Source organism: Bos grunniens, chromosome 10 (assembly GCF_055505025.1).
Source record: "Bos grunniens cultivar Pamir isolate PY7600 chromosome 10, Bosgru_T2T1.0, whole genome shotgun sequence".
Lineage (NCBI taxonomy): Eukaryota > Metazoa > Chordata > Mammalia > Artiodactyla > Bovidae > Bos > Bos grunniens.
In genome coordinates this window covers 36160985-36176507 of record NC_141174.1, presented here as the reverse complement: position 1 = coordinate 36176507, position 15523 = coordinate 36160985, and the positions used below count along the sequence as shown (strand labels likewise).

The following is a 15523-nucleotide window of genomic DNA, read 5'->3' as shown; positions in this document are numbered from 1 at the left end:
TGGATCTGGATTCCAAGCTCTCGGACAAACCACCCGTCAAGGCCTCTTCCTTCACCCTAGCTCCCATCTTTCCCCTTCCCTGAGACCAGGGCCCACAGGGCCCTCCTGGTGGACCATTCACTGGGCCTTTGGACTCTCAAGCTAAAGGCAGGCTTCCTACAGGCCACCCAAGGTACCATGGCCATGCTGCCTGTGTCTGTAGGGCAGCACAGAATTCACACATGGTCCCTGGCTGACAGCACCCCTTCTACCTGTGACTGCCCTGAGCCAGACCCTTATGCACGTATCCTTTACCACGTCCAACACTAATCTGTGCTTGATCAGGTGTTTCTCAAGAGCTCTTGATTATTTTTTTTTCTTGATTATTTTTAAAATGTAGTGAATGCCAGTACTTTTCCTCTGGGAAGGGGGACCGATGTGTTTTCTATTGTCCAATATTTCAGACCATTTCAAAGAACTGAGTTCTAATCAAAAGAAAGGGAACACCTGAGTCTTATATAGGTACAATGAGAGATTCCTGGTGATTCGTGTTCTTAGAAAGACTGAGATCTGCAGAATTCTGGTTCAGAGGAGGTGACTCGTAGCATCCTTTGGAGCTGAAATGCCACCCGCTTCATGGTCAGCATGGGTCCCCCCCATTCACTTTCTCAGTCTCCCCTACCCCCAAGGGGCTCCTTGCTGTGTGGATTAGAGTAGATGACCCCCTGCTGGAGGTACAGGTGGGCTGGTTACCTGAGAATGCTGCACTTCACCCCCTTACCCATGACATGATCCATGTGGGCTCTGCACTCCTGTGGCATGGCTGCTTTTTAAAATTTAACTACTTTCAAATAAATTATGCAATCAAGTCACACTCAACATAAAAATTAAAGCTAAATGAAAAATGATCAAAGGTGAAAACAGCCCCCACCTCTACCCTTGGCCCTACCATATTCCTCCCCAGAGGTAACCGCTATAAACATTTCAGAATATCCCTTCAGAAACACTGTAATTATATATAAGCACATGAGCATCCTTTTTACACACAAACAGGTCTTGTTTATATATTTCTCTACAGCTTTTTTTTTTACATTATATGCTTTCAATATCCCTATCAATACAAAAGTACCATCTCATTCTTTTTTAAAGGCTGCATACTGTTCCCCCATATGCATAAACCATAATTTGACAGGGCCCCAATTAGTGGATATAGAGGTAGTTTCCATGTTTTGTTATTACCCACAGTGTTATACTGAAAAACGTATGTGCCAAGACATGGTATGAATGGGATTCTGTGACAGATCAGGTATGTGGGATGAGGGAGAGAAAGACATCATGGTGCCCAGGTTTTAAGCTTGATCTTGAGAGCAAGCCATTTTTACTCCTAACTGATGTCTTTGTCCAACCACCGCCACCTGTCCTAAACATTCCCATCAAAAGCAGAACACCAGGCTCTTTCGGATGGGAATAGAGTGAATCGCACTAGCGTGGCCGTGAGCTGTCCAGTGGGTGTGTGTGTTGTGCCCTGTCTCTGAACTTGGGTGTGTAGGTGGACCTGTGTATATATAAATGTGTGGGTATCACTTTGAGAAAATCACCCTCCCGTGAATGAGTAGCAGGCTCCTTACTCATGTGCATGCCCACACACCTCACATCCTACAAGGTGCGCCAGCCTCACTCCTCCAAATGAGATGTGCGGCTCATTCATAAAATGATGGTGCCTGCTCTGAGGAGGGCTGATGGTCTTTAGGGTCTTTGAACTCCCTCTCAAAGGACGCTCTTTCAAAGACAGGGCTCGGGACGCTGCTGCGTTCTTCTTCTTCCAGAGTGTCTGTCTCGGGCCGGGTTGCAGAAGGCTTAATATAGAATGGTATGCGTGGAATTAACCAAAGGGGCTTCTGGAGGCAAAGGCTCCTGTGGTGACCAAGCCTTTGACTTCAGTGGAACGAGGAGCCTCCTGGCCTTTTTTGTGAAGCTGACGTAAAGCCACGGTCACACATACCTCTCAAAATATTGGTCCTGAAAGGAAATCGGAGGCAGATCTCAGGGGTTAGAATGGATGTGCATTTTTCTAATTCATCCTTTTTTTTTTTTTAATTCCCAGTGTGCACACAACTCTTGGTCTCCAGACCCGATGAGGAAAATATAAGTTCCTATTTACAGCTCATAGACAAATGTCTAATCCATGAGGTAAGTAGTGACAGGTTTCATGAAACTGCTTTTTATCATTCCTTTGAAGTAGTTCTCAGAGATTCTGTGAGGTGATCATTTGGGTCTCTGACATCTCATCTTTGAGGAGTAGACAGTCATTAATAATAGCTCGAGCAGAACTCAGCTGTGGTGACTTCAAACCTAAACGCAGCTTGTGTGTTCCTCTGGTGTCCAGAGATCCACCTAGACTGAGCTCTGACATGGAGGCAAGTGCCTGAGAGAAGCTTCTGACTCTGGAGGCCTCCCTGAGGGACAGAGCCTGGGGTGGACCAAGCAGGGAGAAAGGGGAGAGTGTTCAGAACAAATAATGTGTGTCTGTGTGTGTGTTGGGTATGGTTTGAGGGCTTTCTGCTGTGTTTTGATTTCTGATTCTCATAGGAATTTTTTTTTTTTTATTGTATTGGGTTGCAGTTGATTTACAATGTTGTTTTAGTTTCTGCTATCCAGCAAAGTGAATCAGTTCTACATATACATTTATCCTCTCTTTTTCAGATTCTTTTCCCATATAGGCCATTACAGAGTATTGAGTAGAGTTCCCTGTGCTGTACAGTAGGTCCTTATCAGTTATCTATTTTCCTTATAGTAGTGTGTGTATGTCAGTCCCACTGACATATATATTCCTCACCTTTTCCCCTTGGTAACCATAAGTTTGTTTATTACATCTGTGACTCTATTTCTCTTTTGTAAAAATAAGTTACTGTGTACTATTTTTTAAGATTCTACATATAAACAATATCATATGATGATTATCTTTCTCTGTCGGACTTACTTCACTCAGTATGACAATCTCTGTCCTTTTCACGAAGGTCAGGCTGGTGCTATGCCTCCCAGGCCCTCGGGACAATGATGGAGCGACTCTGATGGAGCGAGGAAGGTCCTGGCCAGGGCTGTCCCGAGGGACATGGCGGGGACAAGCAGTTGTGCCTCAGACCCAGGATCCCAATGGCTTCTTGGGTGCCCCTCCCCTGAGAGAATTACACAGACAGGGTTATGGTTTTAGAAAACTTAGGACTGGATAAACCTAGGCTACTGAGATCTTTTTGTGGGACTTAGATGTGAAAATAAGATGGTAAAGGCCTCCAAGTCCCCTGGGCTTTGCCATGCTGGTAGCTGGAACCCCAGGAGTCCAGTGGGCCCCAGGGAAGGGAGATGCACTTCCCACATTCCAGCTGCCCACAGGCCATCTGCTGCTGGCGGCTTGTTTGGTTTTCTGCACCCTCTGCCCTTCTGTGCTGTGACTCCACCTGCCCCTCACACGCAGGTGTGCGGTCTCCCACTGGGTTTCCATCCCAGCCCCTCCTCCCCATCCCTGAAACTCACATTTTTGCGATTTCCTCTCACGGCACTGTGAACTCCCACTCACCCTTTTTAGTGTCCAGTCCTGACACAGCTCTCATCTGGGCCAGCAAAAAGCAATAGAAAGATGGAAGGCCAGAACAGGAGATGGATTTTAGAGTTCATTCATTCTGTAGGTATTTATAAAGCACCTAGGTCTTGCCCCTGGCTGGTGGGCTTCCAGTAGGAGGAGAGTGGGTGAGACAAAAGGAAAACAGGTCATCACAAGTGTGACCATAAGGCCACCGGTGTGGGGCTGAAGCCCAGGAGGTGCGGTGGGCACCTATAGAGGCCAGAGGGACTGCCTCCAAACTAGACCTGAAAGAGAGAGCCTTAGTGGGAGAGACTTGTTCCACGAGGAGGCAGAACAGAGAGGGGTCCAGGTGGACGGAGCAGCACCTGGAGGGGAGGAGGGCACTTGGGGTGGGCTTAGGGGGCTACCAATCGCCAGGCGTTTAAGCTTCTGAAAAAGCAGACCGGAACCCTGCTTCCGCTCCCACACCCATGCCAGCATTGAGCCTGCGAGAAACTGAAGGACAAGTTACCTTCCACCTCATCTCCAGTCTGCTGAGCACAGGAGACGAAATAACGAGTCCTCCAGCTGCCTCTGCTGGGCGGTGCGCAGGCATCCTCGTTGGTCCGCAGCGCCCATGTTGTGGTCTGGCGCTGCTCACTTTCCTGCCATTGTGCATGCTCCCTCTGCGCCCTGGCTCTCCTTTCCGTGGCACTGTGTGGGCTCCTCTCTCCTGACTGCCACGGAGGGGCCTCGCTGACGGGAATCACGGGGCAGAAAGGACTCATGCCCACTCTGCTCGCCTGCATTCGTGTCAGGATGGAGGCGCCTGCACACTGCTTTGGGAGGGGGAAATGTCCGAGGCTTTTTATTAGTTGAGTTTGAGGAAGAGGAAAGGCTTTTGAATAATTTTCCACAGCCTGGGAGTATTCTGTGTGTACAGAGCGCACCCCCACCCCCACCCCCGGGAGGCCCTGTCCAGGCCCAGCCTCCATTCTCACTGAAGACTCCCTTGGGCTCCGGGAGACAGGGCTCCTTTCACAGCCTGATCGAGCTGTTCTTCAGCTGCTGGAAGGGAGGGTGCTGACCAAGCCAAGACACCTTCCTTCTTCCCCAAGGACAAAGGAGCCACTCCTTAGAACAGTAAAAGGAAGGCCAGAAAGTTCTGAATCTTATTTCTGAAGTCCATCACTTCATCTCCTGCATTACAAGCCCAGGCTTCTTGGCTCCTCACCGTCTTGGACCGATGGTTCCCTGAAGATGAGCCCTTGTCCCCTTCATGAGCCCTGTTATCCAGCAACAGGAGCTGTAGGACTCATCTGCCTCCACACAGACGTCTGAGTCAGGGCCTGACAGGGGCAGAGGACTCAGAAGTGGCTGACTGGCTGTGTGTGGGCATTCGGGAGAGTGGAATCTTCCTTCCCTTCCAGCCCCAAAGAAGCTCTGCCAGCCCCACCTAGAGCTGCCTGCAGCGGGCTGGGGTGAGGTATTGGCCTCCCAGTCGATAGCAGAGCTGCCACAGTAGAGTGCTATTTGCAGGCACGCACAGGAACCAGCTTTCAGAAATCACTCCTTGCCAGCCATAGTCTAGCTCCACTTCGAGCCTCCCAGCAGTGTCTTCCAGGACTGAGAACAGCCATACACTCAGCACTGCTAAGGGGCCCACTCCTATCTGCAGTCCCAATTACTGTGAGTCTGATGTCCTGGTGCTGAGTGGATGACCTGACCTCTCTGAGGGGGCATAAACATTTCCATCTTCTTGGGTGTTCTTTGTCACCGTGGGAAATGTCACATATGAACCAGTGTCCCTGGCAGCACTTTGAATGCACATCTGTAAAGTGACCCCTTTACTCCTTTGTCACTTGGAAGCTCAGGCTGGCTCCAGACCCGCTCAATATTGTGGTTTGGAGACCTTAAAGTCTTTTGTTGGTGTTAAAGGTGATGGTTGAATACCAAATGGGATAGACCTTCATGTGCCACCACCAAAGGGCTAGTCCATGCAGCCGAGAAACCTGGGGAGGGCGTCTGTGGGCAGTGGCACGTGCAGCACAAGGAAGAGCTAGGTGTGTTGTGAATATTCTAAATGCCCTCCGTGTGTAAATTAATTTGAATCCTTATAGCATCCCTTTGATTAGGTATCACTGTCCTGAGTTAAAGGAGCTGAGTCTCAGGTGGAGGAACCTGCATAAAGATGTGCAGAGATTTGACCCCTGCCCATTTGCATCCAGAGCCTTCCACTGACCACTGAGCTGGACTCTGCTCCCCAGGTCATCTTGACCTGCGTGCCAGCATCTTGTGTCATTGCTCAACACTTGGCTGACTAAGCTAGTCAAAAGCAGAATCTACCCATCCCTTTATCAGTCTAGCAGAAATGCTTGCCTTTTGCAGTTTTTGGAGATACTCGTGGACATTCACCTAGTATCATCAGCAAATGAGAGGGACCGTAGAGGAGAGCCACAGCCTCACCTTTTAGCCCTGAGACCATTCACCATGCACCTTAAGGGATATCAGCACCTTCTTCTCTAATGGGGCACTGAATGTCTGGTGGGGAAGCCCTCCTTGATGACTGTCCTCAATGGCATCTGGCCACAGTCACCTGGGAGGAAGGGGTTTGCAAGTTGTCAGTATCTTTTCCATAATATGATTCACGTCTTTTTGCTTTTGTTCACATAGCTCTCTTGTGTTCGGGTCCTTAAAGATTAAATGTCAGTAGAAGAACATTAAGCTGTCATTCTTTTCTCTCTGTTTAAGGAATCTGCTTCCTTTATGGGAAACAGGCATGTAGTTTATTATTACTCTGAGTAATCATTTACTGCTACTTAAAAAGTATTTATTTCATGCTTTATTGACAAAACTACTTGGGTATGGTATCTCCATCACTGTTATTGCTCATTAGTCAGATCTGGTGGACTTATGACAGCACATGGACCACAGTTGTACACACTTAACAGGGAGTTCCTATATCATGTGTGTGATCCTCACCAATCTAGAATATTACATGGCCATGACCTACCTGCAGCAGAATTCCCCGGCAATTGCTGCATACACAAACCCCCTAGACTCCTCTCGAGATCTATGAAACCAGGCTCTGGTGTGTGGGAGTTGATCGAAAATCTAGATTTTAACAGTCTCCTTGTGGGGATCCTAATATATCCTGAATTTGAGAGTCCCTGCCTTGAGGACTTACAGCCCCGTGAAGTCCTTCCCTGGGCTGCCCTGAGTACACAGCTGTACACAGAAGGACACATGATATTGATGGGAGAGTGTTATGTACGGGGCAGTAGACGAAACCTCCCCAAACCAGAAAAGGCTTGAGAAGACATCAGATCTATCCATTTTCCTAAGCCTTAGACAAAATTTAGGTAATCGGTGCACTAGGGTTGTGTAGCACATGGGGCTCATAACTTGGAGATTTCTCAGCAGAGTCCTAACACGTACAGTGTATACTCTGTGTTCTGAAGCCCTGAAGACCACTCCAGGGTGAGCACAGACCATCAAAAAGATTGATTTTTGGAGTGGTTTAGCATTTCCATTGATTATGAAAATGCAGGGGGGCTGCAAAAGCCAGAGTAGTCAACAATCAATTTTGCAATTCATTATTGGTTAATAAATAGAGTCCAGAGTGGAGTCAGGGGAAAGAGGAAGGAGGGTAGGGATCTGCCAGAAATGCAACCGAAATCAAGGATTGCCAAAAGCTTAATGCATGTACCTTACCAGGCACCTCCAATGTCAAATAACTTGAATTTTCAGTACAGGAGGCTCTCAAATGAAATTGACTGCTGTTTGGATCAGGTTGGAAACAAGGTGAAGAAAAGGCAACCATAGGACTCCAATATTTCCCCTATTAATTGCATGTTTCTCCCTCTAATGCCAGGTTGCGTCACCCATTAAAAAGTCCTGTTTGTTTTTGCAGGCATTTACAGAGACACAGAAAAAAAGATTGTTGTCATGGAAACAGCAGGTGCAGAAGCTCTTTCGGTCTTTCCCTCGGAAAACCCTTCTAGACATATCAGGATATCGACAGCAAAGAAAGTATGTTGGGATTTCAGTCTTTGTAATGCATGGTGGTTCCAGGACCTTACTGTCTGCATGGGTTCCAGGGTCAAGACTACACAGGGCATCATTCCTTATTTCTTAGAGTGTCCTCTGACAAGTTCAGACCACATTCTTTAAACAGGTGGGGTGGGGAAAAGGCTGTAGAGGGAAAGACTTCCCAGAGGAAGAGCTGAATGTGATCTTTGGCAATTCAATTTACATGGTCAAAATGATGTTATTAGTACAGATGGGCATGGAGTGGTGAGCGGGTACGATTTAATGAGTGCCAGCAAAACACTCGGTGGTTTATCCACAACAGGGGGCTCTGAAAGGACAAAAACAGGTTGTTCTCTCTGCACCTTAAGTGGTAGTGTAATTTTTTCTCCCTTCTTGCTGCAGACAAGCTAATTATAGTTGGTGGCAGGGTGAAGAGCCCAGTGCTCGTCTATTTTGGTCTGAGCTGCAATCTAAGAGTAGAGCAGAACCATTCTTGATTTTTCATAGCACTTCAGCATCTTGGATGCAGTTAAAAAAAGCCTTGTTGTACTTTACAACCCATTACTTTAATCTGGTTTTAAATTGAAGAATCCAGTTGCATATTAAAGGTGAATTATAGTGCCAATCTAGGGGAGGAATCATGGGGAGGGGTGGAGTGAACCATTGAACAATAACAGGGCGTCTTGGGGAGACAAGAGAATGATGGTGCCGACATGCTGGAAAATCAACATCCTTTTTTACTCTTTTCAACATGAGCATATAAATAATCATTTTTTCATTCGCACCTAGAAAGTTCTGAATTCATTTCTCAGTGCATATGTAGAAGTGTTGAGTGTGTTGTTGACTGTGTTGTTCAAATGTTTGGCATTTATTTGCATAAGTGTGCCTTGAAACATCACTGTTTCATAGTACCTCAGGGAGATAAGGCCAGTTGGAATTTGAGAAAAGTCTTCATTAAAAATTAATGTAAAAATTGAAGTGTTATCATATTCCAGCATATATAACACAGTTATTTATTAAACAAACATTTAGCATTTGCTCTGTGCCAAGTGTATCCAAGCACTTAAGAATATTATTACATTTAATCCTTGCAACAAGCATATGAGGTAGAAGGGGCTATTATTAACCCCAGTTTACAGGGGAGTTGGGAGGCATCCAGGATTTGGACCAGACAGGCCAAGGCCAGCTCCAGAGTCGGTACTCTTAAGCGCTACGGATGCTGGGTCACTTTCCTGGTCTCCAGATGATGTGCAGAAAAGCCAGATAAAACAACACTCTGTAGCCAGCTCCTTGGTCCCAAGCCTCCCTGGAGGGTTGGGCTGGACCACCAGTGCACCTTGAGGATTCCTGGGGCCCAAATGAAAGGCCAGGCCTGCTCCTTAGCCTTCTCCCCTGGGGCTACCCCTGCCCTAGACTCTCCCTCTTCTTGTAAGGGCAGCAATACCCACTAAGAAAGAGGAAGATCCACACCCCTCTTGCAAACCAGGTCCTTGGGAGACAAGTTCCAAGAGAAAGAAAGAATTCAGAAGTTGAAGATAAAGATAGAGCTTTCAAGCTCTTTGCTCCTCCTCCCCAAAATGCCATCTGCTCGTCTGTCTGCCCTGTTTTGTCCTTGGTCCTAATCTGAGTGTCTGGTAACCTTGATTTCTCTAGAGTGTTATTAACCGATGCTTGAATTGGGTTAACTCAAGATTTGCCCAATTAGGCCTCCTTATATTGATTAGAGTGAATTCAATCATCGATTATGGATGTTCAATTGGAAGTTGCTAAATTTCGAATTGTGGTGCTAGAGAAGATTCTTGAGAGTCCCTTGGACAGCAAAGAGCTCAAACTAGTCAATCCTAAAGGAAATCAAACCTGAATATTCACTGGAAGAACTGTTGCTGAAGCTGAAGCTCCAATACTTTGGTCAGCTGGTGTGAAGAGCCGACTCATTGAAAAAGACCCTAATGCTGGGAAAGATTGAGAGCAGGAGGAGAAGGAGTCAACAGAGGATGAGATGGTTAGATGGCATAACTCAATGGACATGAGTTTGAGCAGGCTCTGGGATTTAGTGAAGGACAGGGAAGCCTCCCACGCTGCAGTTCATGGTTGCAAAGAGTCAGACATGACTGAGCAACTCAACAACAACAAAAGTTCTAGGAAATAATTTGTTTTCATAAATATTACCTCTGGGATCTTGTTAAGCTACTAATTTTCTTCAAAGACCTGTTTTTTCCCATAACACAGAGGTAACTGCAGCCCAGCCCTTCCTTGAACTATCACAAGTCCCAAATTAATTGGTTCTTATCAATGTTATTTTATCAGTCTTTTCATGCACTTCAAGGTAATGAAATCAGTTGGTTAGATTTAAGAAAGCAGAGAAAGATGCAGATGAGCAGAGTAAGAGAATGAGAAATGAAAACTTTTGTCACTGTGTTCTCTCCAAAGAAAGAATGATTATTTCATTAAGCCTAGTGATCTTAAGTGACTTAAGCTTTCACTCTGGTTACCAGCAGTGGCCACCCTCAAAAAGTCTGACTTTATAGTAATCAGCTTAGGACCCCACAGTGAGACCCACTGTCATTAGAAAGACATCCTAACCAAATTCTCACCTCCACCCAGTCTATCCCCAAAATATTAGCTCTACCAGCTCCATGAGTCCTAACTTTAGGAGTCCACGTTTTCTCCTGTGACTAAGTGTCCCATTACAGAAGCCTCTGCCTACATTATATTGCTTAAGAATATAGTCTTGCCTTCCTGGAAGCACAAATTATTTTAGCATCACTTGCTGACTGCTCTGTTTTGCATATGAAATAACTTTTAAAAAATCCAACCAAGAAGGAAAATGAGCAAAAAAGCTATCTGCACTAAATAAGGAAAAGTCTTAGCAGAATACTAAATCATCTACCAGGTGGCCAAAATTCTGACTCCAAAAACCAAAGGACTGGTTTTCGTAGTTAAAAAAACAAACAAACAAACAAAAACAAGAAAACAGCCACTTGATCTTTGTCCCCACCTGCCACCTGTCCATTCTCCAAAGGAGGTCTGTCCCATTGCATGAAATTATTTCTCCTCCTCCTGGCCCGAATTTCCTCTTTCAAACCAAACATTTTAAACCTTAGTAAAAGAAGGAAGGAAGCTGAGAAATCTGAGAAAGAACGAGATAAAGAGACTTAGAACCCATGAGTATCCTCCTCATCTCATGGGGATGAGCCTGGACTGGAATCTGGTCAGAAAAGCCTAGAAGTGGTAAAACACAGACCAAAAGTCAGTGCTTATCAGCTCACTATGGAATTCTCTTCCCCCTCACCCCTCACCAGGAAATTTAGGAATTCTGAGGAAGAAACCCTTTCTGCGATGAGCCATGCTGATGATTTAGTTGCTCCACCCCACCACACACATAACACTCTCTTTCTCAGGAAATAACAGATTTGCAGTGCCCCCCTCCCGCCTCATAGGGTTAAACTACGTCAGCCCTCTCTTCCTGGAGTCTCCTCACAGGCTTGGTAGGAACCTCCCCTGTGTGGCTGCGAAAGCAAGTCTGTTCCATCTTGTGGCCGTTGGAGGTAAAGCATTTCGACTGAGACATCAGTGAATGACTAAAGCTGACTCTCCTTGGAAAGAATGTGCTGGTTCCTGAAGCCCTGCTGGCGGCTGTGCACCCTCCCAGAACTTGAGGCCTGCCGGAGAGGACGAGTTCTTCGGCGCTGAGGTCACCGGACCAATGGGAGCGTGGTGTCTGAGCGTGAGGCCACGGGCCCCCAGCGTCCTCTCTGCGTGCACCCTAGAGAAGCATGGAACCTCCGGGTCTTTCTACAGGGAGGGCCCGAGGAGCAGGGAGCAGTGTCCTAGGTCCAGGGAGCTGGCAACCATCATCCTCTTCGTCCTCATATCCCTCCTGTGAATCTGGGAGTCAGAGCCCCAGACTTGGGGTCCGCTCTGCCATTTGGAGATCATGAGGGCAGAGACTGAGCCATTCTCTTGTTCACCCTGCCTTTACTGCCAGGAGCTGTGCCATCCAGGCCTGGGACCTGCGGGATTGATGAGGACAGATGCCATCTCTTGTCCCAGGGAGCTTACGTCCTAGTGGGGCCCAGAGGCCACTCCTCCCGAGTCTGCTGCTCAGACCGACAGCAGACAAACCAACCGTGGTGTGCTGGAAGAGGCCTGGGTCCTGGTGCAGCCAATTTCTTGCCATGTGGCTTCCGGATGGGCACATGAGTTCTCAGAGCCTGTGACACAGTGGAAAGAAGGCTGAAGCCCACACTGGTTAACTTTCTGGGCTCATATTCCAGCACTGCCCCCTAATGGCTGTGTGACCTTTGAGACATTATTAAGCTCTGTATTTTACTTCTCCAACTGTAAAAGGAGTGCCTACTTCATAGGGTTGTCGTGAGGATTGAAGAATCAATGTGAAAGTCCCAGGGCACTTGATATTAGCTCTCAGTTCTTAGCTATGATTTTAATCATAAAGCCTTGATCCTCCCCGTAGGCCTCATAATGGTCAAAGTGTGAGCAGACCCCAAGGAGGCATCCCGGGGGCTGGGAAGGGCTGGGGGTGACTGATGATCTCTGTTTTTCTCTATTGACTCTCACAGCCGTGGCTTTGGGCAATCCAACTCCCTCCCGACAACCAGCTCAGTGGGTGGCGGCATGGGCAGGCGGAATCCACGCCAGTACCAGATCCCCTCCCGGAATGTCCCTTCCGCCCGCCTTGGCCTCTTGGGCACCAGCGGATTCGTCAGCTCTACCCAGCGCAGTACCGCAGCCAACCCCACCATCATGAAGCAAGGAAGACAGGTCTGCCCCGCCCCCGGGAGGAGGGTGGGCCAGCCAAGCTCAGGGCCTGAGGCTCAGGACATCCTCCCAAATTACCCGAAGGCGAAGGGAGAAGCCCAAAGGGACTAGGTTGAAGATAGTTGCCCCTGTGCTTCAGAGGTTTGTTTGCAGTTTCTCTGGGAGATAAAGCAAGGCCATGGCGGCACCTGGCATCATGGGGATTTGTTCCAAGACCACTGTAAACTTGGGGGCTCTGCACACAGGGGCCATTAGGAAGAAATGCGAGACCTATTTCTTCTTTGCCTTCATCCTCAACCTGCCCTAGCAGATCCCAGTGCCTTCCAGATTTGGCTTGCAGAGGAGCCTGAGCATCTAAGGAGCTTTCTTAGCATTTATATCTGAGGCAGATAACTCCTTTATGGTCCCAGCTGTGGTAAAAAACCCTACAGGGAAGGAAGGAGACTGAGAGAGGCTGTCAGTCAGTCAAGGCGACACTGCCCAGAGGTTCTCGCTGTGTGATTTAGAGCCAGCGTCAGTCCCCTGGCTCGTCGTCTCAGGAGTCCCTCCCCCGCACTCGCACCCTCTGCCTCCCACATGTAGCTCCTGCGTTGTGGGGCTCTGCGGGTGGGGGCTGGGATTAGAGGGACGCCAAGTGAGTCTGAGGTTCTGGGTTTGTCATGAGAAACTAAAGGATGACAGCTTGGTTTTAAAAAACAGGAAACCGTTCCTGGCAAGACAGGCAGGATTCACTCCCCCGGGGAAGCAGCCCAGGGTAGGAGAAAACCCCAGTCTTGACCATTGTGGGAAGCCACCAGATGGATCCAGGAGGAAACCACCGCTAGGACACCCGCGTAATAACAAACACACAAGCTGAGTTGTGCCAGCTCATTGCCAGCTGAGAGGTTCTTTTTTCCTCCTTCTCCCTTTGTAGTAAATTGTAAGAACCTCGAAGAGAAAATCAAATGAGAGCCCTGAAATAGTTTGTGCTCTTCGTTGCAGACATTTATAGAACTCCCCCCATTTCCTAGAAAAGTGATAGGAAAAGCAGAGACAACAGAAGGGATAAAGAGAGTTTTAGAGCCAGCGAGGGAGATCGGTGTCCAGATTAAGCTGAGGCTTAGAGAAGAGCCTGGGGCTGAGGGGTAGTGTTGAATAAAATGAATGGAATCTAAAGCCCCTCTCTCTAAATAAGCAGACAGATCGCGCTGGCCTAGGAGCCCTTTCCCAGAAGTTAGGAGAGAGTTCTCCCAGGGTATCTGCCTCCTGGATTCTGGCTGATGGCCCTGCTCTCATCCCTACCCCCAGGTGTCTGGACTAATGGGTTCTGCTTCTGTGTTTTTCCCTAGAACCTCTGGTTCGCCAACCCCGGGGGCAGCAATAGCATGCCAAGCCGCACCCACAGCTCTGTCCAAAGGACCCGCTCACTGCCTGTGCACACTTCGCCACAGAATATGCTGATGTTCCAGCAGCCAGGTAGGGCCCAGCCCTGCATCCCTCGTTGTCCTGTCGGGGAGGCCGGGTCACCAAAATAGATGCCCCAGTGAACTCAAGCGGAAAGTGCTTAGCCTCGACTGCCACCTTGCATTCTTTTGAGCTTATAGAAGCCTTTCCTTTTTTAAACCATGCCTTGCCAGCATGAATAGCAGCCTATTGGCTGGGAGCCAGCACATGGAGCCCCAGAGTTGGTTGTGATCTGACACGGGGGTATTTTGGATCCTAGTCATATTTCTAGATTGATTAACCGAGAGACATCACTGGAGGGCTTCCAGGGGAAGTTGGGAGGGGTTCCATGTACAGTGTGTGTGTGTGTGTGTGTGTGTGTGTGTGTATGTGGTTGGTGTGTATGTACATAGGGGGATGAGTAGATAGAGAAAGAGAAAACTCCATGGTGTTGATGCTGAGAGACCCACCCCTGGTTTGGGAGTGCTTTGCACACATGATTGCTGGTCCATCCATCTTCCCTTTACTTGGTTAAAGAGCAGCCTGGTGCGCCTCTTGTCAATTTCATCTTTGACCCTGCCTCCTCAGAGTTGCCAGATTACATTCAGGTGCCTGCACCTTTCTCTGTGCAGATAGTTGACTTCTTACACTCCATGAGTAATACAAAGCCCCACAAGCGATTATTGCATGATTTGTGCCTGGAAGAAGATCCTCGCCCTTTCTGGTAGATGCACTCTGTACAATGTCTTACAGGAGTTTGAGGGGAAATGTCACTGTGACCTGGGCATGGAAGCTTCTTGGAGGTGAACTTCAGGGAGCACAGGGTGAAGAGATGGAGAGAGGAGGGTGGAGTTGCAAGTAGAAGGAGCTAAGAGAGCCAAACTGCAAGGTTACCAAGTCCCACAACGAGTTCCGCAGTGGCTTGGTGGCGGGCTCAGGCTGAATGAAGTAGCAGTGTGTATCCCAAGGGAGCTGGAAAGGCTGCAGCTGATGGTGGGACCCTGAACCCAAGGCCAAAAAGCTTGGATTCCAGCTGCTCTCAGTGGGGAATTGATAAGAGCTTTTGAGCAGGGGGACAGGCCGGGATGAGCATAGAGGAATGAAGAGTGGGCAGGCTGGAGGGAAGGAGGTGAGGCCACCAAGGGGTGGGGAGGTGCCAGTGGCAGGAAGCCACCAAGGCTCAAGATAATGTCAGGAAAGAGAAGGACGTCGGCATGCTCCAGATACTGATTTAAAGTTGCTTCTTGACTTCTAGAACTCTACCTATTTGCACACCTTTGTTTTAAAGCTCCTTTTCTTCCTTTTGATACTTGATATTTTTCTTCCCAGGAAGAAAATACTTGATAGAATTTGGGGGCTGTGAAGGCCTGATCCCAGGTCATTTAGTCCCAGCCTCTGCTTTCATGTAGAATTATGTATAATTTACTCCCAGTAAAAGAGACTTTGGAGACAAAGTGAGACTCTGGAGACTCTGGTCCCACCATCAGCTGCAGCCTTTCCAGCTCCCTTGGGATACACACTGCTACTTCATTCAGCCTGAGCCCACCACCAAGCCACTGCGGAACTCGTTGTGGGACTTGGTATCCTTGCAGTTTGGCTCTCTTAGCTCCCTCTACTTGCAACTCCACTCTCCTCTTTCCATCTCTTCACCCTGTGCTTCCTGAAGTTCACCTCCAAGAAGCTTCCATGCCCACCCAGGTCACAAAATCTGAAGACATCTTGGGCACAAGATCTTTCACCTTGAATGAATAG

The 15523-nt window shown here is 48.1% G+C and overlaps 1 protein-coding gene across 3 annotated transcripts in view; it reads left to right on the top strand.

Moving 5' to 3' along the window:
* The window catches only part of SAMD4A (sterile alpha motif domain containing 4A), a 222222-nt gene that overhangs the window by 194936 nt on the left and 11763 nt on the right, over positions 1-15523 (top strand). For all 3 annotated transcript variants that reach the window (XM_086320605.1, XM_086320604.1, XM_086320606.1), the window contains 4 exons: positions 2084-2169; positions 7452-7570; positions 12151-12352; positions 13678-13804. In XM_086320605.1, the coding sequence (XP_086176731.1) occupies positions 2084-2169; positions 7452-7570; positions 12151-12352; positions 13678-13804 (534 nt within the window). The remainder of the gene's footprint in view (positions 1-2083; positions 2170-7451; positions 7571-12150; positions 12353-13677; positions 13805-15523) is intronic.